At 38.8% G+C, this 22,697-nt stretch overlaps 1 protein-coding gene across 1 annotated transcript; it reads left to right on the forward strand.

Moving 5' to 3' along the window:
• Positions 1-901: 901 nt before the first annotated feature.
• Positions 902-19,935, forward strand: MFSD11 (major facilitator superfamily domain containing 11). Its single transcript, XM_056505906.1, has 14 exons — positions 902-1,124; positions 1,309-1,479; positions 2,952-3,007; positions 3,976-4,083; positions 4,493-4,572; positions 4,671-4,767; positions 6,467-6,525; positions 8,502-8,643; positions 9,425-9,465; positions 10,221-10,286; positions 12,244-12,369; positions 13,235-13,409; positions 14,396-14,531; positions 15,052-19,935. Exons 2-14 carry the CDS (start codon positions 1,384-1,386, stop codon positions 15,217-15,219), a joined length of 1,350 nt encoding a protein of 449 aa, XP_056361881.1. The 5' UTR covers positions 902-1,124; positions 1,309-1,383; the 3' UTR covers positions 15,220-19,935.
• Positions 19,936-22,697: the final 2,762 nt, after the last annotated feature.

Genomic DNA, 22,697 nt, shown 5'->3' on the forward strand with positions numbered 1-22,697 from the left:
TGCGCTTGTTTTATCATAGAAGGTGATTAGGTTCATCAAGCAAACCTTATCCCACTTCAGATCTAGTTTAAACTCGCAATGAGCCTTTCAAACTCCTGCATTAATATCCTTTTCCCCCTTTGAGACCTCTGTTTCTTTAAACCCTTTACTGTGGACAGCAGGGGTAAAATGTGGTGATTTGTCGTTTACTTCAATCAATTCTGCATTTCCTTCTCTTTCCTTTTGGCCAGCATTCAACTGATTCAACTGATTTAGTTGAATTCTCTAATCCCAGAGGCCCAACAGAACAGGAAAAGGATGGTAACAGGAAAAAGCAGCCATTTGGTCAATATCTCGTCCTCTCTCAGCTTTGCTGATGTTTTAACAGAGATCTTCATGACTCAAAGATCGAATGGTCTTGAATTTATTATTTAGAAATACTGTGAAGTAAAAGATTAATGGTATCTCTCCCATCCCTGGAGGTGTTCAAGGCCAGATTGGAGGGGGCTTGGAGCAACCTGGTCTAGTGGAAGGTGTTCCTGCCCATGGCAGGGGTGGGACGAGCTGGGTTTTAAGGTCCCTTTCAATCAAAACCATTCTGTGATTCCATGTTCTGTAGTTGTGTAGAGTTTTTGAATTTTGAAGGTTTTTTGTGTGGGTGGGCTTTTTTCCTTTTTTTTTTTTTTTTTTTCTTTTTCTTTTTTTTTTTTTCTTTTTCTTTTTCTTTTTTTTTTTTTTTTTACCTTACCAGGTATTATATAGCAGCTAGAAATAATTACAATTCTCAAAAAACCCGGTACAAATAACTTTATTTTAAGGACGGGGAGATTTTCCCCGCTTGAAATAGGAAAAGGTTGCTTTGCTAAAACTGCATTTCCCATAGTGCACGAGGGCTTTCAGGGCTGGGTCAGCTGAGCGAGACGCCGAAATGTTCTTTATTTCCTGGGCAGTGCATGGAAATGTGCGGGCGGCTCATCCTCCCCTCGTCAGGTGATTGAGAGGCCGGGCACCGCAGTCCTGATCCCTACAATGACAAGGAGCTGAGCCCATCCACCTGCTCGATTTTGGGAGAGCTGATCCTTCGGGACAAAGGGATGCCGTGAAATACCACCCTGCAGTCAGCCCTGGAAACTTCATGGGAACAGGTAAAGGAAATCTTGGCCTTTTCCTTTTGTACAAACCTTGTTTCTTTCCCCAAGTTACCGATTTTGTTGCACATTATTTAAAAGGTTTATCAGGACTCTGGATTAATTGATAAGTAGCCCTAAAAAATAATTATTTTTCAAGCTTTGTTTTATTCCTTTTTTATTTTTCTTTTCTTTTTAACAGAGGTTAAGAGGAAACTTTTAAAAGAAAAAAGAGTTTTTCCAGACTGAAACTGAGGACTTAGGAAGAATACACAAAATGTCTTCGGAAGGAAAAAAGCTCTTCAACATCATTATTTTGGGAGTCTCATTTATGTTCATATTCACTGCTTTCCAATCCTGTGGAAATATTGCGGTAGGTGTGACTTTCAAAATGTGCCACGTTTCTATCTCAGTTATTCTGGCTTGTCTTTTGTGTGCTTTGATGTTGCTTTATTTGGGATTTTCTAATGTTCAAGATACTTTGACATTTAACTTCTTTTGGTTTATTTTTAAGTAGATTAATATGTTTAACCAAAAAATTCAGCAGCTTATTTCTTTAAGATAGCATAGCTACATATAAAACTGAGCCTGATTGCCTAGAAAGTAGAAAATTAATCTTATAAAATGGTTGAATTTTAAAATAGTGTCTACTTTGACACTTGCCATGTTGACAATTGAATTAACCTTGCATAGTCTATATTCTGTATCGTTCCTTTCAAAATATTTGCCTAAGTTTTTATTAACCATGCTATTATTAACTAGATTTTCATAATCTAACAAAGTAGACACTGAGGGGGAGTATGAGGATAACACCTTACAAACAGATTTCTACAATTGCTAAACTGCCAAGTCACCTTCTAGCTGAAGTTATTTGCTGCTATTTAGTATCTCTTCGCTGAGCAAAAATGGAGCACAGCATAATCCAAATTTACTGTTACTATTTAAATTTTTAGACTCTTGCTACTGCCAGGTTTGGCCCTTTAACTTCCTGAGCTGTTTGCAATGTTATTAGTTCTGTTCCTGCAGGGCTGTTAGATTTCAACATCCCTGTAGGTCTTACAGCTCTTTTCTTGTGTGCAGGAAGGATCCTTGTTGGGTTCAGACAGATAAATATCTTTCAATGCATTAGATATTGTATTATATTACTATATAGATATTATAGAAATAACTACTTGGGGTAGTTTTTGTGAGTCCTAGTGCTGTGTGATACTTTCTGTGAGCTCTTAAGTGCAGCCCAATGATCTCAGAAATCCTGCAATGAATTCAGCACCTCACAGAACTGGACTTTGTGATCATGCAATAATGTAATTCATTGTCATAAAAGTCTTTATGAGTGACTTTCCATCAAATCTGCCTTCCAGTCCAACTAACTACATGGTCTCATGACCACTAAAGCTGATTGAAGGGGAAAAAAGGAACAGGGAAATAACAGGATGCTGAAAAGAATGGAAACTTATCAGAGATTCATAGTTAGGTCAGGTTAAGATCATTCTGAAACTTCTCTTTTTTTCCCCCACTTTTAAAATTAAGATAGTCATACCTATCTACATAAGAGGTCTTAAGTGAAACAAAAGTTTTGTGAAGTATTTTAGATCTCTTATGAAATCATGATTTAATAATAAAGTACTAATTTCTTCTTCAAACATAGATGTTTTCCTGCCAAATATCTCCTGCATCTTTGTTGAGGAGATGGTGTGAGTTGTAATTAGCATTTTAAATTCTTTTAAGTACTTTGTAGTGTCTATCAATGAATAATTCTAATGTTTAATACTGACTTCAAACTGATGCAGATGTTCTTAAAATGCAAGATAGATTCTAACATTACAATGTATGATCTTCTCACAGCAAACTGTTATCACGAATTTAAACAACACAGACTTTCATGGCAGTGGCTACACGAGGTAATTACACAGATTTTCTTCTTACTTTGCTCCTTGCAGGGTGAACTTAGTTACAGTTTCTCCAGTAGAGAGACACTCTCAAGAGATTGCAGTGTTCTGCTGACTTCACAATTTACTGACACACTTAAAGCAGTTTAAAACAGGCTTCTCACAGTTCTGCTCTGAATTATTTCCAGTTGAACTACATATCTGATTTGCATGTTTTCTTTGTGGGGAGAAACCACTATCATCACATTCCCAGCATTTTGCCTTAGGAGGCAAAGAGGTGGAAGTTTAAAAATAAAACTGCTAACTCAGGCCTTGGTTGTTTGCCTTTATAAATTGTGTTTGTGTAGGACAGGTGGTGTGGGTCAGCTCTGAGGAAATAAAACACAAATGTGAAAGGAGCAGTTAGAAAGACAAGCAAAGCCACAAAAAGCCATTCTCTTGGTTGCATTGGCACAGTCAAACTCGTCATGCCTGACCAGGGACCTTTTGCATGTCAAATTCATTTGTCATGTAGGAAAACCTGACTGCTCCTTTGAAGGGTTTACTGTCTTAATTTTAAACTAAAAATGCCACTGGCACAAAATATGTCTGTAAAATTTCTGTGGTGTATTTGGCAGAAGATGAAAACCTCACTGACAGATAAGTGGGGTTCTAGAACATTCTCTCTAGACATACAGGGTACAAAATACAATAACTGCTCTTCAGGCAGTTTGACAAATGCATGCTGTAAATTACAAGATTTCATTGCCTGCAGTAGTTTGGGACTCTCCTCAGCAATCAGGGAATACTGTACACTCCTGTATTCCCATGTGGGGTGCCATGGGTGAAAGGAGCAGAAGAAAGTAGGGAAAGGTTTGACCATCAAAGTTTTGCATGTACTTAAATGGATATTTTGAAATCCAGTGATCACTTCTAAAGCAGTTGCAGTGATAGCCTATATTTTATTTTAAGTAATTTTCTTTGTTTTTTTATTTTTGTAGTATGTCCATTATTTATGGAGTATTGTCTGCATCAAATCTTATATCACCTTCACTGGTTGCCATAGTGGGTCCTCAGTTCTCTATGGTTCTTAGTGGTGTGTTTTATAGGTAAGTATTAATTTTGAGGTTTGCCTGCTTTCTTGGAAATATTTCTTTAATATTTTCACATCTAAGGCTCCTGGGCCATACATTAAATTGTACTGGCTAAGAAAAGCCCCTCACAGAGATACTGCAGGTATGTAACTCCAGAGTGCTTCAGCCTACTGGAAACATTTTTTTCCAAGCATTTTCAGACTTTGCTGACTGTGGAATTGAGGTTATGGTCTCAGATTAATAACTATATAAAAAAAATTCTGTATGCTTAGAAGGGTGAGAAGATTTTTCATATACAACCTGTTTTTCAGCATCCCTTAGGAGAGAATAGCTTATTTAGAAGCACCTAAGTGAGGTATTTGATTATTAAAGAGCACTATTCACTTTAGGTCAGTATTGAATGAACTGATCTGTTCTGTTCTAGCTTATACATTGCAGTCTTTATCCAACCATCTACATGGGCTTTCTACACTGCCTCTGTGCTTATTGGCATTGCAGCTGCTGGTAAGCATTGTTCTTATTCTGCTGACTGTTTTTTAAGAGGTTTGACTATACCTTTAAAATATTTTTATTTCCTGAGCAATATATTCTCTCTGTTTCAGTCCTCTGGACAGCCCAGGGAAATTGCTTGACTGAAAATTCTGATGAAAACACCATTGGAAGGAACAGTGGAATATTTTGGGCACTCCTGCAGTTCAGGTAAGCTTTATTTGGCTTTTTTTTTTTTTTTTTTTTTTTTTTCCTCTGTACACTTTCTGCTTTTTTACATATTTTTATAAGTGGGAGACTGCATAGAAAAATACTCCCCTGGGACCTTGCAGTCAGGGGGAAGGAGAGATGGAAGCAATGTTTTTATTGGTGTTGTGCATTACAGAACAGGGAGTGAAAGAAAGTGGAATATTGCAATCTCAGCTCTTGAGCTGCTAAAAGATACATTTCTGTTAGGGGAGCATTTCAGGGATGTAACAGCAATCTTGTTGGTTGTGGAGGGCTGTGCCAATTTGTGTTTTTTATTGAGGGAGAAGCTGGTTCTCACTGCAAAGTGAAGGTACTGAAGTTGGACCTGGCAGTCAGAAGCCAGAAAAGAAATCTTGTTTTTGACAGCTCTCTGATATTAAACTTTGAGTGCTGCTTGACTGAAAAAAAATCAACAAAAGGCTCAGCATCAGTAAAAACAAGGCAGTGAATGCTGTGTTGTGGCCATTAAGTGTTTTGTGCAGGGATAGTTAATGCCTCTCATGAGAGTGAAATACAATTAGGATATAGAGAAAAATAATGAAATTATGCAGGAAGATAGAGCTGATGGCTTGAAGAGAGACCGAAAAGGTTTGGACTGTTTCCTGTGGAGGAGCAGCAGCTGAGGGGGATTATACCAATGTGTTACCCAAAATTATGGCAGCAGGGGAGCTGATTGTAGAGCTGTTGGTCACCAAATGCTGCTGTGCTGGAGCTGGGGTCACTGGCTGAGAATAAGGAGGACTGGTTTGAAACAAATAAAAGTGTTTTGTACAGTGAGTGATTAAACTTTTGGAGCTTGCAGCCATGGGAGTGTGTAGAGTTGGATGGTGTGAGCAGGATTGAAAAGGAATCAAACAAATTCATGGGAGACAGGTGCACAAATGGTTCCTGAAGAGATATCCTTTTACCACCTCTAATGCAGCAGTTCTGAATATTCTGCCAGAATATATATCTGGGAGATAACCAGGGGAATGAGCTGCAGAAATGCTTTAGGGTGCTGAGCCTGCATTGCTAATGCTGCTGTGGGGATGGGATCTTGGGCTGGGAGAAAGTCAGCCTGAGCCAGGGGTTGTGTTCTAAAGTTTTCAGTTCCAGAATTAACCCTCAGTGTGGCATCAGAGTAGCAATTTCCACAAACCCAGCTGATTGTGTGTTCTACAGTGAGTAAAATAGATGGGTTAATAAGAGGAAAATTGGCTCTAAAACTGCTTTAAATCATTCATTCTGAATGACTGTATTTTGGGAAATGGTAGTTAGGGACACAGAATTTCCTTGAGCTGAAGCAATACTTTAGACAAGACATATGACCCTGCAGAGGAAGTATTACAAAATCACCTCCAGAAATATGTCAGCCTTCTAACCTATAACCTTCCAAAATTAGAAGCAACTTAGCTGCAGATTTCTTAATTTTTGCTACCACCTTATGTCTTGATTTATGAAAATGAATAGCCAACATTTTGGGGCAAAATCCTCAAATTTGTTTGAGTTTTATGTAGAATCAGCTGACATGGAAATGACTCTTATCTTTATTTCTTTCATGATTGCACAGCATTGGTGTTTTTTTTTTTTAAATATATTGTATAGAATAGTAGTACTGTGGTGCTACAACCCTAATTTTTTCACACAATGTATTGTTCACCTTTGTTCTTTTTGTTTGCAGCTTGATTTTTGGAAATATGTATATATACTTTGCTTGGCAAGGAAAAACTCACATATCAGGTGGGTACTGCTTGTTTGTATGGCTAACCTTTAAATATAGCAGCATGAATTAACATATAAAATAATGAACTCCAAAGTGGCAGGAACCTTATACAAAAGCAGACTTTTTTTTTTTTCCCCCTTCCAATTTATTGTAGGGTATTGAAGATTTTCCACAACACCTACTCTGTATTTTTGTGCCAAAATACTCCCATTTGGGGGAAAGTTGTTCTGGCTGTATGTATAATATTATACACACTATCCTATTCCAAATTAAACTCCTGGAGTGTTCTAAAACATATTGGAGATTGATAAAGCTATGAAATAAAGGAAAATAAAGGAAAACAAGCCCAGTTTACTTCATGTCTGCATTAATTGTGGTGGCACAAAGCAGTGTAGGAGGCAGCACTGCTGGGAGAGTGGAAAAAGAACTTTCTTGTTTTCTTGGCATAGTTTATGAGATGAACTTCCTAATGGGATTGTAATTAATGATGTATTTTTTTTGCATTTAATGTTGTGCTAGATTGGCAAAGGGCAGGAACTGGGGAACAGTGGACTTTATTCTTGTTCTTGAGCTAGAAAGTGTTGAGATTATGTTTTTAAAGCAAAGATTTCTGTCAACTGTTTAACCCAGGCAAAGTGGGGGGACAGGATTCACTAAGAAAAGTGCTGAAAACAGATTTTAATTACAAAAAATGAGTGTTGCAGGGAAGTCAGTGCTCTGGAAACAGATAAGTTTGATTTTCCTGTTCTGTAATTACTGATAATTTTCCTTATTTAGTCCTAATGTTGAATATCTACTAAAATGGTCAATTCTTTTAACCTTTAACAGATTATTTAATTCTGCTCTAGTCAATCAGGAGTAAGATGGTGACTTTTAAATTATAATTATCAGGCTTCAGAAATAACAGAACAGAAGGAACAGTTCACTTCTTGTTTCTGTTAGCTCCTTCTTTTCAGGTTCTCCACAGATCAGGTTTGGTAATGAAACACTGGCTAAATTTAAAGGTCATTTTCTGCCTTGCCTTAACTGTGACACAAAGGTTTGAGTGTTATTGGAAATATTTGAGACACTTTCAACCTGGGGGGGGGTCTCAAATTCTGTGCATTCCAAATGTCACTGCTCTGCTAACCACAGAATATAGCAATTAACTATGAGGCCATTCTGCTGTCACATTTCCCTCCATCTTAAATGTCTTGGGATTCCTCTTTATTAGAAAATTTTATATCAAACTATAACAGCACTTAAAAATCAAATCTTATTTTACTACCTACATAGAAATAGCACAAGCATTATAAGCTGTGAAGCACACCTCTTTTTGGATCTGTCATCAAGCACAAGTTATTTTTAGGACAAGTTTGCAATTTTGGGGAAGTAAATACAAGCATAGCTAATATCTTCAGGGTCATGCATTAGTTCAGTCACAACTGCTGTTACTTTTTTTCTTGTTTAGTACTGGTAAATGGGAATGGCTTTTATATTAGATGTGTCTGTGCTCTGCTGCAGCAATCAACTTGTTCAGCAGAGTTGCCCCCTCCAGCTGCTGTGACAGTTACTGAGGTTTTGGTGGTTTTAATGCCTTTGTAGATTCCCATCCTACAGTTTATGATGTCATGGTGCTCATGGTTCTCATGCTGGTCAAGACATTCTCTTAGAAATCTGAAGGGGTTTTTTATGGGAGGCAGTTTATGTCCACTCTGAATTATATAAGTCTTCAAAGATGTACTTTCTTCTGCTAATAATTTATGCACTTCCTTTAATTGGCTGCTCCTTGGTCAAAGCCTTTGCATGGCAGAGAATGCGAGGGACCTCTTTAATTTTATTAGCACCATAAAACTGAGACAGGAGTTTGCCAGCAGCTCCATGTGGAAGGTAAGCTAGAAAATTAGTTTGTGTTAAACACTGTAGCATGTTTGTGTTAGTTGTTTGGAGGTAGCTGGATTGGTTTGAATCTCTTCTGCACATCTGGTCATGGCTCTTGTTTGTTTTTCCACAGAGAGCGATCGCAGAACTGTCTTCATTGCTCTGACTGTTATCAGTCTTGTGGGCACAGTTCTGTTCTTTCTGATTAGGAAACAAGAGGACACAAAAGCTCCAGGGGATGATGATTCCACTAATGAAATCCTGGGGGAGAGCTCGTAAGTGTTGATGGCAATAACATGTTGTCACATCTCCTTGTTTGTGCTCCTGCTCTGCAGAGGAACACTGTGCATTCACTTCCCTCTGTGCTGGAAACATGAATGTTATCAACACCTGTGTTTTAACAATGAGAATTCATGAGAAATAATGTTCTTGATATGGCATATTCTAAAGGGTGAAGTTCAGTGCTGCACATGAAGTTTTTCCTTTGATAAGCAAGTGGCTTGCAAAAGATACCCTTCACCTCTTCTCCACTGATTATTATTATTAAATACTTTTATGTTTTATCTTGCCCTCATCAGCCCATTCAAAAGGCTGGAATAAACAGAAAATACTCATTATAGGTTGTTTTACAAACTGGAACATGTTTTGCTATCTTTTCTAAATATACATGCCACGCTGATAAATACATTAGAAATGCACAGTTACACAGATTCAGTGCAGTTTGGCCTGAGGCATCAGCTTAAATATTTTTGCTTTATTTAGAGAACAATGAAAATGTTAGAAAAACATCAGTGAGCATGCCTGTGGAAAAAATGTTGAAAGCTTAAAATGTTCAAAAGAAAGATTCTGTTGAGCAAGTATTCACTACTACAGGCAGCAAATAGATTTTGTGGTTACTTTAGATCTCAGAAACTTTTAAAAATACATTGACATATTCCAGTATGTAGTGCAGGGTTAGAAAATATACAGAAGGTTTGAAAAATGAAGGTGCCTTCCAGCACAGCAATAAAATGTGGTTATTCTTTTCCAATTTGACCAAGTAATTTGTTTACCCAGGTCTGCACGAAACAAAATGATGAGAGCAGTGGCTGCCTTCAGTAAGTACAATTTCACATCAGGGTTGCTTCAGCAAAACCTGGCATCTCCTTGCCAGCTCCCTGTATTTGTGCTGATTATATGATCATGTACAAACCACTTCAATCACATACCTGAGTAGCCCAGGAGAGACTGGAGTGTTCCTCCTTTGATGTGAGTTCAGATCCAAACTGCTTTACAGCAGCATCCTTGTACAGATGAGCACAAGAGGAGCAGGTTACTACTGAGAAAGGCAGTGGGATTGAAAAATGAAAATCAACAGACATATGAAGATAAAAAGAAGTCACAGATTGTTTGTTTTTGTCACCAGTTGATACCAGTTAACAATTTATAACAAGCATCTGCAGTCCCTTTGAAGCTTCATATGTTCTGCCTGAGACTGTTAAGTTTGTTGTGAGGATTTGGGAATCTTCACTGAAATCTGTTTATCCTTTCAAGAGACAATTGCCATGAACTGAGAGTACAAAAATACAGAGAGCAGAAAATTGTCTGATAATTGAAAACTCTGTATCTGCTCTTGAATATTCCCCCCACTGCATTACTTACAAAATAAAATTTTTGGATGGCACGTTTCTTCTAGATGGCAGGTCAGGGTTGGTTTATTTAGCACTCTGCTGTAATAAACACTAAATAAAACTTTAATACACAGTTTGTATAATAACCAATTTTTGCTTTAAGCAAAGAGCAAAAGTAAGTGTAGATTATCTTAGTAGTATTCTCAGAAATTGTATTGATTTTCTTTATTATTTCTTTACAGAGAAATCTATTACACTGAGCTTCACCAAAGAGATGCTGCTTCTCAGTGTTACCACAGCCTACACAGGTATGAAGCCAGCAGAGTTTCACCATGGAGCAGTGGCAGGGCATTGTTTGAAATTTTAATCCCAGACTGGAATTCTAACCTGTATCTCTGCAAACATTATCTGGATATTTTAATTAATTTTGGGTTACTTGTGATGTTTCTGTATCCTGGGGAGTGTTTCTGTTCAGGAGGAGAGGTGCATCCAAATCTGCAGGTGCTGGTTCAGTAAAATTCTGAGTCTCAAAGTGAGAGGCAAAATTTACAGAGCTGGTTTTTATGGGATTTGATATTGCACTACATATTGCACATTTTGCTCAAATCAATAGTTTGGAGATTGTTTAATGACATTGCATTGCATTTGAATTAAAGGAATGTTTGTACATCACACCTTCATTAAGGCATGGGAGATTCCTAATGCTCTTCATTTTAGTCTTGGTTCTGTTGGGAACCATCTTAGTAATTTTCAACTGTTTTTATCAATAGGATTTGCTGTGGCAAGGGTTCTCACTCTTTTTAGCAACTTTTGGGTAAACTTGGTCTGCTATCCTTGGACCAATGTATGAGTTGTAAAATAAAAATGTATTTTTGCCATATTAGTGATTCTTCCACCAAAAACCCTATAAAATCCTTGAGTTGTTTTTTGGGGGGTTTCTTGCTCCTTTTTTAGCTTCAGATGTAGTTTTGTTCATGATCAAATTAGGTTTTTTTTATAAAATAGATGCACTTGAACCTAAGCTCTAAGTCACCATTAGGAAAAACTATTGTTATGTGGGAAGGAAAACTTAGATGTGAACAAAATTTAAACATTGCAGTTTACAGCAGCTCCTGGTAGAGAAATAGCCTGAGTACCTCTGGAGTTGGGCTGCTCCAGCCACTAATCTGAGTTACAAATTACTCCACAGCATCTCCAGTGTTCTCTTAGCCCAGATTTACTCACATGAATTCCTCTGGGGATGGGAATGTGGAGCAAGGTAACAAGGGAAGGGAGTCAGTCAGGTTTTGCCTGAATATCCTGAAATTTGGGGTTACAGGTGGCATAAAAATAATTCAGTCCAGGCTGGGGAAAAAATATCTGCTGCCATCTTCTGGATCTGGGTTGGTGTTGCTACTTTCTGTAGGAAACCAGAAAATTCCCTAAGGCCAGCAAGGGCTTTTATTCCACAATTCCTGGTCAGGTTAAGATGCTCCAAGTGCACCCCTGTTTTTGAAGCCATGAGGTTCATCCAGGCAGGGCAGGGTGTGCTGTACCAGGATTTAGCTGTAGCCAAAAAACAAAGGATATAAATTAGAAAGTTTTATTTTAAGCTGGTTTTCTCTGTTCAGGAATAACATTTTGTGTTGTTTTCAATACACTTTTTTTATTGAGTTGGTGTTTTTATATTAATGGTTGCTCACAGTCATGTTAGCTGGGTCAGTGGTGTCACCTTTCCTCACACTAATGGCAATAGAAAGAAAGAAGGAAAAGATTTAAAACAATTAGCAGTTGTTCTTTCTAAGCTTGAATTCATTATGTATGTATAAAAAAGATCATTTTAGGATTCTTAGCTCCTTATTGGTATTTGGGGCTGCAGGGACTTTTAGAAATGCCATAACTTGAAGGTGGGAATGCTTAAATGAAATTGTGCTTTATTTCTTCAGTTAATTGGAGTTATTTCACGTGGCATTTTTCATTTGATAAAATTCCAAAGTTCTTGAGAAGTAGAAATATAAACTGTGTATATAGGTGTTGGGTCAAGAGTAGCAGCACTGAACCTGAGTGCCTGTGACACCAGGTAGTGACACTTTTCTAATGTGGCTTTTTGTATAGAGAATATAATAATTACATAGTTTAAAATTGTCTCTTTGCTTTTATTACCCCATCTCATTTAAATATATGATTGCAAAGATACCTGAGGGGAAAGCAGCCTTTAGACAGAAAGATTTTTTTCCTTGTTTTTATGAGAGTGCATCTATCAGTTCTGTTTGGTTTCCTTCCAAGGTTTGGTGTTAACATTCTTTTCTGGAGTGTATGGAACGTGCATTGGTGCTGTGAATAGGTTTGGCAGTGAAGAGAAAAGCCTGATTGGTCTGTCTGGTATTTTTATTGGTGTTGGAGAAATCTTGGGTGAGTCTAAATTTGCTACCTTTTGACAACAAAAAGGATTAGGGTGATGTAGTTACTCAAAATTTTTTTTTTTTTGTGTTTAACTCAATAGTGTGTTTTGAGCTTCCAGCAATAATTATGGAATGAAATAGCAGCAATATAATTGGCACTGTGGTCCCTTACTGCACTGTGAATTATACCTTACACTGTGTAAAGTGGATGCAGACCAATTCTAATATTCTGCATTCTCTTTGGATTAAAGTGGAGGAATACACAGACTTCAAATGTGAGAAACTGTAGGCTGCAATGTTAGTAGGGAATTGACACCATTTTATTATTTTAAATGCTATTTTGAAATAGCATTATGTTTGCATTTTTATTACTTCTGGAGTGATATAAGTTTAAAATTTTTGAATAAATGCTTACACTAAGGATTTCTTTCTTTAAAAAGTTTGCTTGTGTTAAATGAAATGTGATATTTGAATAAATTTGGATACAGGTAGTATTCATTAAGTAAATATTTAATTTTTTTCTGTAGACTCAAGTACTGAGGTGTTTAACAAAAATCCACTGTTCATTAGCAGCTCAGATCCATTGAGTTGCATGTTTTTACAATTAAGAGCTGAGCACAAGGCTGTCTATTTTCACTTAGTGCTGTTGCAATACTGAAGGAAACTGGCTGCTGGTTAAATACTTGCCAAAAGGTGAAATATGTTCATCAGCAGCCATCTGATCAATCTCTTGCCCCATTTCCCTGACAAACCCCTTGGGGCTGTTTGCAAGTCAGTCAATCTTTGTTATCCAATGTGGGAACGTTTCTAATTTCAATTGTCAGTATTTAAATCTGCACTTCTGATTCAATCCTCTCCTTTTTCTGCCCCTGCAGGGGGAGGAATCTTTGGCTTGCTGAGCAAGAAGAATCGCTCTGGCAGGAACCCAGTGGTGATGCTGGGCATCCTTGTACACTTCATAGCCTTTTATTTAATTTTTTTCAACATGCCAAATGATGCCCCCATTGCCCCCATGGAAGGAACAGATCAAGTTGCTTATATGATTCCAAGGTATGTGGGATTTTTTGCCTTTGGCTGCTGTAGCTCAGGATGTGCATAAACAGCTTGTTTCTCTACAGAAAATTTCTTGAAGTTTTTTTCTGTCTGGTGACTAACTCCCTAGGAAAAGCTTTCAGGGATTCTGTTTTTATTAAAAGTAGATATTCCACCAGTGTGCACCCAATTTAGGGACTTGAATGACATAAGAATAAAAAGCCTGGGGATGAATAATAGCAGTTGTGTCACTTGACAACTGATGTTTCTGACATGTAGCACAATAGCATCTATTGTAGTAGCTGTTAAAAATTCAGTTTATTTTAAAACAGTCTTGGGCTCAGTTTTACATCAGGGAGCACCAGCCTTGCCCTGTTGCACTGGTTTCCAAAGTCTTCCAGTGCTTCTTGTTAAATTCCACTTGGTCTGACTGCAGCCTGTCCCTTACAGCACTCAGTGGCTGGGGTAAGAATATAGAAAGTTTTCTTACCTCATCATTACAACTTGCTTTTGGGCTGAATTTTTACCAGTTTGTGTGAAAATCCTGTACTGTCAGTTTTGCAGACCCAGCTGCTAACTTGCAATTCTAAGCATTTGTGCCTGTGCAGGTGACTGGTCTTAGCTGGAGTATTTTCCTGCCAAATGAATTGGTATTTCTCTAACATTCCTGCAGATTTTGTGAACTTACCATGTGCCTCAGCTTTTAATCACTGCTGTGTGGGTTTTGTGACTCCAAGCACTAAAATGAGTTATTTTAGTGATTCTAATTCAGTATAGAGTTGACTGCAGGTAACAGTAACAGAAGTCTTGGCATTCAAGAAATTAAAGCTGATGAAATGACTCCTTTTGCCAAGTCAGGCATTCCCAGTTCTTTTCTAAGGAAATTAAAAGTGTGATAACTTTCTTCCATTTGCAGTTTCCAAATAAGTCTGCCAGAAACAGTTTATAGATGTGTGAGCTGTTTGAATGAATGACTTTTAAATTGGAATTGCTTTCTCCTTCAGCAAAGAGGTGGCCATGCTCTGCAGCTTCCTGCTGGGGCTGGGGGACAGCTGCTTCAACACCCAGCTCCTCAGTATTTTGGGATTCCTGTACTCAGAGGACAGTGCTCCTGCCTTTGCCATCTTTAAGTTTGTGCAGGTATTGCCTAAAACAGCCTTTTGGAAACAGGATTGTTGGGATATTACCGAAGTAGTGGGTTGGGCTTTTTAATCAGCTGAGAAAAACGTTTCTGCAAATCATTTCATCCTGAATTTTGGTGGAAAATAGTTTTGTGAAGCTGGAAACAGTTTCCTGGGCTATGATCTTAAAGCTTTGTCTGTGTTGTTTCTAGACAAAGTGGTTTGAAATACCAGGGATTTTGGTAGTGTTTTTACCAGTTTGAAATAGCAGCTTGCAATGCCACAAACACTTTGGAGTTTGGTGTTTTCATTTCCTACAATTGAACACTGTTTAAATAACAAGTAAAAATGAAATCTGTTGTGGGACACACTGAGACATATGTTGAGGTATAATGAAGCCTTAAGATTCTGTGTCTTACTAAAAAGCATTCTGAGAGCTGCATATTAAACTGTGTCTATGTCAGTTTGATAATCCTTCTGTAGCAGCAGCAGCCTGGAAATCTCCACTGATAATCTTTTCACTTTGATTTTCCTCTCAGTCCATCTGTGCTGCAGTTGCCTATTTCTACAGCAACTACTTCCTGCTGCAGTGGCAGCTCCTGATCATGGTTCTTGTGGGCTTTTTTGGAACAATCACCTTCTTCACCGTGGAGTGGGGAGCAGCAGCAGCCCTTGCTGCCCGTGGCTCAGACTACAGCAGCATCTGATCCCTGCTCTGCCAGGAGGAGCAGCACAGGCACGCTTGTTGGGAGGTGTGGAAAGGTGAAAGAGGTGGAGTTCCTGCAGAGATTGAGGTGGAGGAAGCTGCCACTTCAGTCCAACTGAATGTGAAACAGGAGGGAAAAAAAAAAGCCACATTTGAAAGGCTTTTTTTCCTTGCTTTGATCATCTGAGCGTGGTATTGTGTTGTTAAAAATCTGGTATTGGAAATGGAAGGAAATATAGGGACCCATGTATTGAACAATTCTCTTCTGAGATGTCCCTTTCAGAATGTAATTGCCTAATTTCACTCTTCCATGCACTACAGAAATAGTTTGGGGTTCTGTCCCTTAAATTATTTTTCCTATATTCTAGTTCTGCAGACATTTGAATTCCTGTATTGAATGAGTGATATTTTTATAAGGTAGATTATATTGCAGATCGTGTCTGCACAGCTGAGAAATCAATTTGGCATTGAATTTTTCAACAATTAGATGTGAGGAAGTATTTCTGTGGGAAATGTTGCCTTATTCTGTAAACCTCAGCTCCTTGTTTCCCAACCATTTGTTTATTAATCTATTTCATGTGCTTAAGTTGTCAGATCCATGGGGGGTTTTTATTTGGTTGGGGGTTTTTTTGTGTTTTGAGCTTTTTTGGGTTTGATGGGGTTTTTTTGTTTGTTTTCTTTTTTTGTTTTTTGTAAGGAAGTCGATTAGGTTATAGTGTCACATGATAGATTTTACAAGAATTTGAAGAAATCACCTTTGGCCATCTAAAGGATGGGATCCCAAGGCCTATGAAATATTGATGGTGGAAAACAGCTTCTGGCTCAGCATCTCAGAATTGAACTGTGTTGGAAAAGGTGCTGAACCTTCCTCAGGGAAGAGCTTTATGAAGGACCATAATCCATGGCTTCCCTCCCAGAATCCCAAAATAGTTCTTTGGAGTTCAATGGCATTTTCATCATAAAATGATGAAAATATGTGATGGGAGCACTAAGACAACTTTTAAAAGAAACAGTCTCAGAATGTGAGCTGTCAGAATAATATTGCAGTGTTTATTCTACTGCATAACCTGAAACACTTGTCCCAAGTTGTTTTAGTCAGTCTGTTTTGGGAAAATTGAGCTGCAATCTTACTCTTTACAAACAGAAAAGCAAGGTTACTGGCATAGTAATTAAATTTTAATCCAGAACTGTTACAGATGATGTAACAGGCAGTGACTTTATCTGCCTACATAAAACTCTGAAGCACTTGCAGTTGTGTTTGGTGGGCAGAGAGCAGGCATGGAACACTGAGAAGGTATTTTTAGACACTCCATGCAGCAATTTTTAGAAAAGTATCGTTCACCAACCTTCTTTTATGCCCAGTCAGAATGTAAATGTCTTTGAAGAAAGGTTAAAAAAGACTCACTGGTTACCTGTCAGTAGCTCCCATGTGTTGTAACTGTGTAGGAGCTCCCAGGTTGACCCTGGGGAGGGAGGGTGGCATCTCCTGTGACATTTGCTGTCACTTCTGCTCTCCAGGAGCAGTGTCACAACTCCTGTGGAGCACAGCCCTGGCTGTGCACAGCCAAACAGCCCAGGGTGATCTTTTTACAGGGATGGAGAAAGGGATTTTTAAATTCAGGTTTTTGCTGTGAGATCAGCAAGGTGTTAATGAGGGGATGAGAGGGCACCTGAACATCCAGCAGGCTGAGAAATCTGTGAGGACAACCTGGAGAGAGAGGCTTGTGTGTATTCCCAGGAGATTTAATGAATGATGTGAAAGAAAATGAGGCTGAACATGTATTTGAGTGAGGGGTTACCAGAGCCATTCCAATCTGTCAGGCAGCCTGGAAAAGCATTCAGTGCTCAATCAATAAGTGATTAATGGGACCAGCAGCACTGCAAAGCCTCTCTCACCCACTCCTGTTATCCTGCAATTTCAAGCATAAGATTTTTATACACTGAGCACTACAAAGGTGTGGATTAAAGGGTGCTGCCAGTGATTAAAATTCTCTTGATGCTACACATTTTTTATTTTCTCCAGAGTACCAAAAGGGATAAAGAGCTTTTTATTCCAGAGAGGGAATTACTGAATTTTTTTCCTCCAAACCCTTTAGGAGCCCTGTTTTCCTCATCACATTAATGAGAGTAGAAGGACTTGAAAGTTTACAAGGAGCAGTTTCTTCTTACACTGTATTTGGGGAAAAAAATGGGTCTTGTGATGAGCAACTTGTAAGTGCTTTTTAAACAATGTCATTTAATTGTAAGTAGGTTATGGCTCTCATGAGATTGCTTTTTAAATTAATCCTTTTTAATGATGAACTTCTGTGATGTTCATTTGCCATATAAGAATTATATGAACTGTTTTATTAGAAATTAAAATGCTAAGTTTATGTAGTTTCAAAAAACATTTTGAAACCAACTCAGAGGGATGCTAATGAACAAGGACTTGTGGGTTTTCTGTACCTCTGTGAATCTGATGCTTTACTTTTTTTTCTTTTTCCTCTGTTCTGATCTGACTCAGTATCAGATAATCTTATAAGGCTGCTCAGAACTATTTATAGGGTCATTAAAGGGAAGTATTATTGCTCTGTGACAAGTTTTACAAGAAGTCATGACATTCTCCGAGCTGCATCATGGTTAGCTATTCTTTTTTACTATTAACTATATAAATATTGCTTTTGACATTTGATCTGAAGAGAGAGACCTCAGTTACTCAGGCTGCTGTGACATATGATTGCTTTTCACTTACTCATATTCTTTAATATGCCAAGAGGTGAAAAATCCTCTCCAGTGTACACAGTTGTTCTTTTGAAACTTTTGGTGTATATAAAGAATATATGCACTATATATATATATATTTTTTTTGTTAATATAAAGAACAGTAACACTGATATCCATTTATGATTCCATCTCTTAATCTGTTAATCAAAATTTACTAACAGTGAGGCTGCACCCCCTTCATTTCACCTCAGTGGCCTTTGAACAATTACATGTTAATCTGAATTATTAAATTAAGAGGGATTTGAAAAAAAGGCTTTTGCTTCATCTGTGGTTTTCTTTTATATCAGAGATTTCATCTTTATAAGCAAAATTATACATTAAGTTGCTTTGGTTTATTAAAAGGTCCTCTTTAATTTTTTCCCCCTCATTCTTTTAGGGTGTTACTAAGGTTTAATATCTTGCCATACCACATCCTCAAGTTTTTCAAGCAAGTGCTAAACAGGAAATGAAAACTGCTCTTCTTGTCAACTGAGTGCCAAATAAGCTGCTACAAATTAGTCTTTAATGAATCTCATGTAAACATATATGTATTTTGTCTTGCCAGTTGGTTTTCATTTTGATACATGAATGCATGGACTGAGAATTTCTACAACTGTGGAGTTGCTTCCTAATTAATGATGTGGTTTTACTTCTGTTGTGTTAATTTAATTAGGTACAATCTATGTTAGCAAGTTGAGAGAAGAAAGAGAACCATTTATAAAAACATTTTTTAAAAATCATTCAAATCTATAATTTTCTGCAAGCACTGTTAAACTCTTAAAGGATATTAAAAAAAAAATCCCAAACAACCAGAGCCCCCAAAAATCCTTAACCAAGGTCCCTATTTTAGGAGAAACCCTTCTGTGGTACAGTTATGAAAAACAAGAAATCTTGTGCTGGTAAGTTCTTCTAATGTTTGTGACCATTTTAAAATATACTGGAGAGAGAACTTCCTGCTGGGGTTTGCTGTCACTTTATGGAAAAATAATTTCAGTGTGTAAATTCAGTGTCAGTTAAGCAGACAAAATTCCTCTGGACCTTCTTGAAATTCCACAAGTTTACTTCAGCTGCTGGATGTGGTTCCCAACCTAAGTGTCAGTAATTAATGCACAGAGGGGTGTGTGAACAGAGCACTAAATTCTGTATTTCAGGGCAAACACTAATTGTTTGCTCTCAGTATAAATAGGAAATGCAATGTGCATCATGCCAGGAGCCACACTACCCACCTTGGACCCAAACTGTGCAAGTGTGTTAGTCAAGGCACGACCTGACAATCACAACCATCAATTTTCCTGGGGAAATGTGTGTTTGAAGGCTTTATCCACACCTCTGTTTCCCTGGTAGACCCACAAATGTTAATTGAGTGGCAGCAGCAGTTAATACCATGTTTTCTTTGATCCCTGTCTAACATGCAGGCTGAAATATCAAAAGATGGGATAATTTAGAGATGGAGCTGAGCTGGGAAGTTTGCATGCTGGTTCAAAAGCAAGATTGAGACTTTTGTCATTTTCATGGATAAATCCAGAATAAATTTATTTACAGAGGTCGTGTTAGTACCACGGAGAAGCACCAATAAGAGTGAGGATAACATCCTTAAAATGCAATAAAGAGCAAATCTGGAAGTGAGAATTAGTCTCAGTGGGCACATGAAAAGGGTGCTTTGTTCAATTGAGTTTGTGCATTGGAAATTGAGATTTCTGTTTAGTTCATACTGCTTCTGTTAAATTGATTTTTTCAGCTGTTGAGAGTCTTCCTCCAAGCTCTCCTTTCTCTTTTTTTTTTTTTTTTTACATTTTGACACTGTGAGAAGTCTAAATGATGGAAACTTTTACCTTTAAAAGGTGTCCTTGGGTTGGAATTAGTGATAATTGAGACCAGGCTCCCATAATGATTATCCCTAATGGAAATGCTGATTTCAAGTAAGTGTACTGACTTTCATTCTCACAGCCATGCAAATAAAAGCGAATTACAGGCATTGTTTTTGTTAATAGCTCGTTAAGTTGTCAGGATTGCTCTTGTCACTGTTTTTGGAGAGGGAGACACAGTCTGTGGAAGTGCTTTGCAAGATCTGCCTTAGGGAAATGGAAGTGTTTGGTTTCGATTTTAGGTTTTTATTGTTTGGTTTAGGGTAAGTAATCCTTTAGAGATGCTTCATTCTGGTTTAGGTTCACACCAGTGAAGTGTCACAGGGAAATCAGTGGCTGCTTCAGCCTCAGCCTGTCCCCTTGTCCTGTCTGAGAGCCCATCCTAAGGAAACTGATGCTGTTGTTGAGAGAAGTGTCTGAATGTTGGTTTGGGGATTTTTATTTTTTGTTTCTTTTGTCAGCATCCTTTCCCACTATTTCAGTTACTTTCTTTTCAGCTCAAGTGATCTTGTCTGAAAGACTGCAGAAAATCAATCAGAATCATGGAGTGCTCGTGTCCTGTTTATCTAAATTTAAATGTGGCTGTGGAGGGCTTTGTCCAGGCTAGAAGTCAGGATTCACTGCAGGCTCCATCCTGCAGCTGAGGGGAATGGAGGGAGCAGCAGGAAACAGCTCTGCTGCCTCTCATTTGGCTGGATAATACATGAAATAAGTGAAATGCAGGGGTGCAGATGCTCAGGGTAACAGGAGGGATGCCAGTACAGATGAATTCTGCCTGCTGCTGTTTTCCCTCAAGATTCAGTAGTTTGCAGATGGACCAAAATCCACTGTGGTTTCACCAGTGTGATCTTTGCATAACCTTGGCATTCTGATCTCTGAGGAAAATAATCTGTATTCAATATCTGACTGTACAATCCTTTATGTGAACAAATAGAAAAGAACCTTGCAGGTTATCTTTTGCTGTGCACAGCCCTTTGAGTCCTGGATGAAAGGAGATTCAGGAGTTTGCACTTCAAAGTTAATCATGGAGGGAGGAAAAAATAGAAGGTTTGTGCCTTAAGTGAAAAAAAAAAATTAGTCATTCTGTCATATGAAAAGGAAATTGCTATTTAAGGTCACTTAGTGAAATTAGCTTCAATTAAGCATCCTTTCTAAATGCAGTGCTTGTTGTCAGAGCCACTCATCTTGTGCTAATGCCTGACCTGCTGAGTTTATGATTCATAATCTCTGTAAAAAACCCCTAAAACATCTAAAACCAAACAGGTTATTATCTGTGTAATCAGCTGTTGAAAGGAGCTTTGCCACCACACATCATTATTTGTTTTGTCAGAGCATGTGTTTCACAGCTCCAGAGCTGAGTGATGGTGCTGAGGAGGAATTTCCTCAGCTGGAAATCCTCTGAGCTGAGCTCAGGGGGTTGAAAGCAGAGGCAGTGGAGAGGATCAGAAGCTGCTGGAGTGTTCCCAGTGTGACTGGTGGAGGACAGCAGGGAGTGCTCAGCCTTTTCCCTCACTGGAAATTCTCCAAATGCTCATCAAAAATTTCCAGGCCAAACTTCTTAAACTGCTTTTCTTCCCATTATACCTATTGCTATAAAATACCTGTCCAGGATACAAGTGACCACTGTGGTGTATCCTGTGCCCAGCTCCACACAGGGCAAACACTGTTCAGCTGCTGCTTCCATTCCAGTGTTTTCTCTGTGTGGAAGTGGCTGCTCTTCCTCCCTGCTGGGCTGGGATTCAACAGGCACCTGTGCTGGAATTGGAAGTTCTGGAGAAAACAGGACACGAGTGATCCTGAAAAATGAGTGTTCCAGCACTTGCATTCATCTGCCACCCTGACCCCCCTGCAAAGGGAGAGAGCAGTGATCACAGGCACGTCTTGATGGCATTTATGAATAATTATAATAATTATACTTCACAAGAGCCTAATTCTGCTGGTTCTCAGAGGTGTCAGTGAGACATGAAGCACTGCCCTTGGCAGGGAGAGGCAGGGACAGGGCTGGGATCAGCGTGGGACTGTGCCTGCCCACGCTCCCAGTCCATGGACACAGCAAGGAAAATGACTCCAAGGGAAGGAGAGAGCATTGAGCTTCACTTCATGCAGAAAACAACTGGATCTTAAGTTTGCTAGCTGGTGGAAATGTTTATGATGTGCAGCAAACCACCCACCCATGGCAGGGATTGCAAGGGGCTGATGGCTTGACATGCTTCAAGGCTGAAAATGTTCAAGACTTGTTTCCTGGATAAAACACCTTTGTGCTGAGGCACATGCTGGTGTGTTTGTAATGCTGGTAGTGCAGGGTTGTTTGGGATCCTGGGCTGTGCCCTTGCTGGGGCTGGCACTGCCTCAGGTGTTGGGCAGCTCAGCCTGCCTTGGTGACCAGGTGAGCTTGGACACCCCAGGGGATTTGCTGTGGATGGAGCTCCAGGCTGGTGGATGCATTCCTGGGGCTCACACAAGGCCATGGACAGCCAGATCCTTTTTTTTTTACCCTTGAGGAGTTTTTTCTTTCACCAGGCAGGGGAAGTTCTGCTTGGCATTGGTGACTGGGCTGGTGAAAGGGCTCCAAGGGCATAAACTGGGCAGTTTTACACACCCCAGTCTGTACTGTGGGGGGAAAAATATATACATGGTGTTTCTTGGCTTCCCAAGCTCACCCCCACTGTGGGTCTGGATTCTCTGCAGGATCAAAGCCAAAGATTTCAGTTTGTGAGGGAGCCAAAGGCTGCAGCAACATGTGGTCAGGAGAGGCTGGTAACGAGCCAGGTGGGAAGCAGAAGGGAGTGCTAAAATATGTAGGAGGAAAACAAGAGGATTATTTTTCATATTCAGGCAACCAGGAGTTCTGAAATGATGATGTGTTGATAGG

The sequence above is a fragment of the Oenanthe melanoleuca genome, chromosome 18, assembly GCF_029582105.1.
Source record: "Oenanthe melanoleuca isolate GR-GAL-2019-014 chromosome 18, OMel1.0, whole genome shotgun sequence".
NCBI classification, from domain to species: Eukaryota; Metazoa; Chordata; class Aves; order Passeriformes; family Muscicapidae; genus Oenanthe; species Oenanthe melanoleuca.

Bases quoted from the DNA above. Each gene is read 5' to 3' on its own strand.
- MFSD11 (XM_056505906.1), top strand. From the start codon at position 1,384: ATGTCTTCGGAAGGAAAAAAGCTCTTCAACATCATTATTTTGGGAGTC. The intron at 4,768-6,466 runs GTAAGCTTTATT...TTTTGTTTGCAG, and splicing joins TGGGCACTCCTGCAGTTCAG to CTTGATTTTTGGAAATATGT. The intron at 8,644-9,424 runs GTAAGTGTTGAT...TTGTTTACCCAG, and splicing joins GAAATCCTGGGGGAGAGCTC to GTCTGCACGAAACAAAATGA.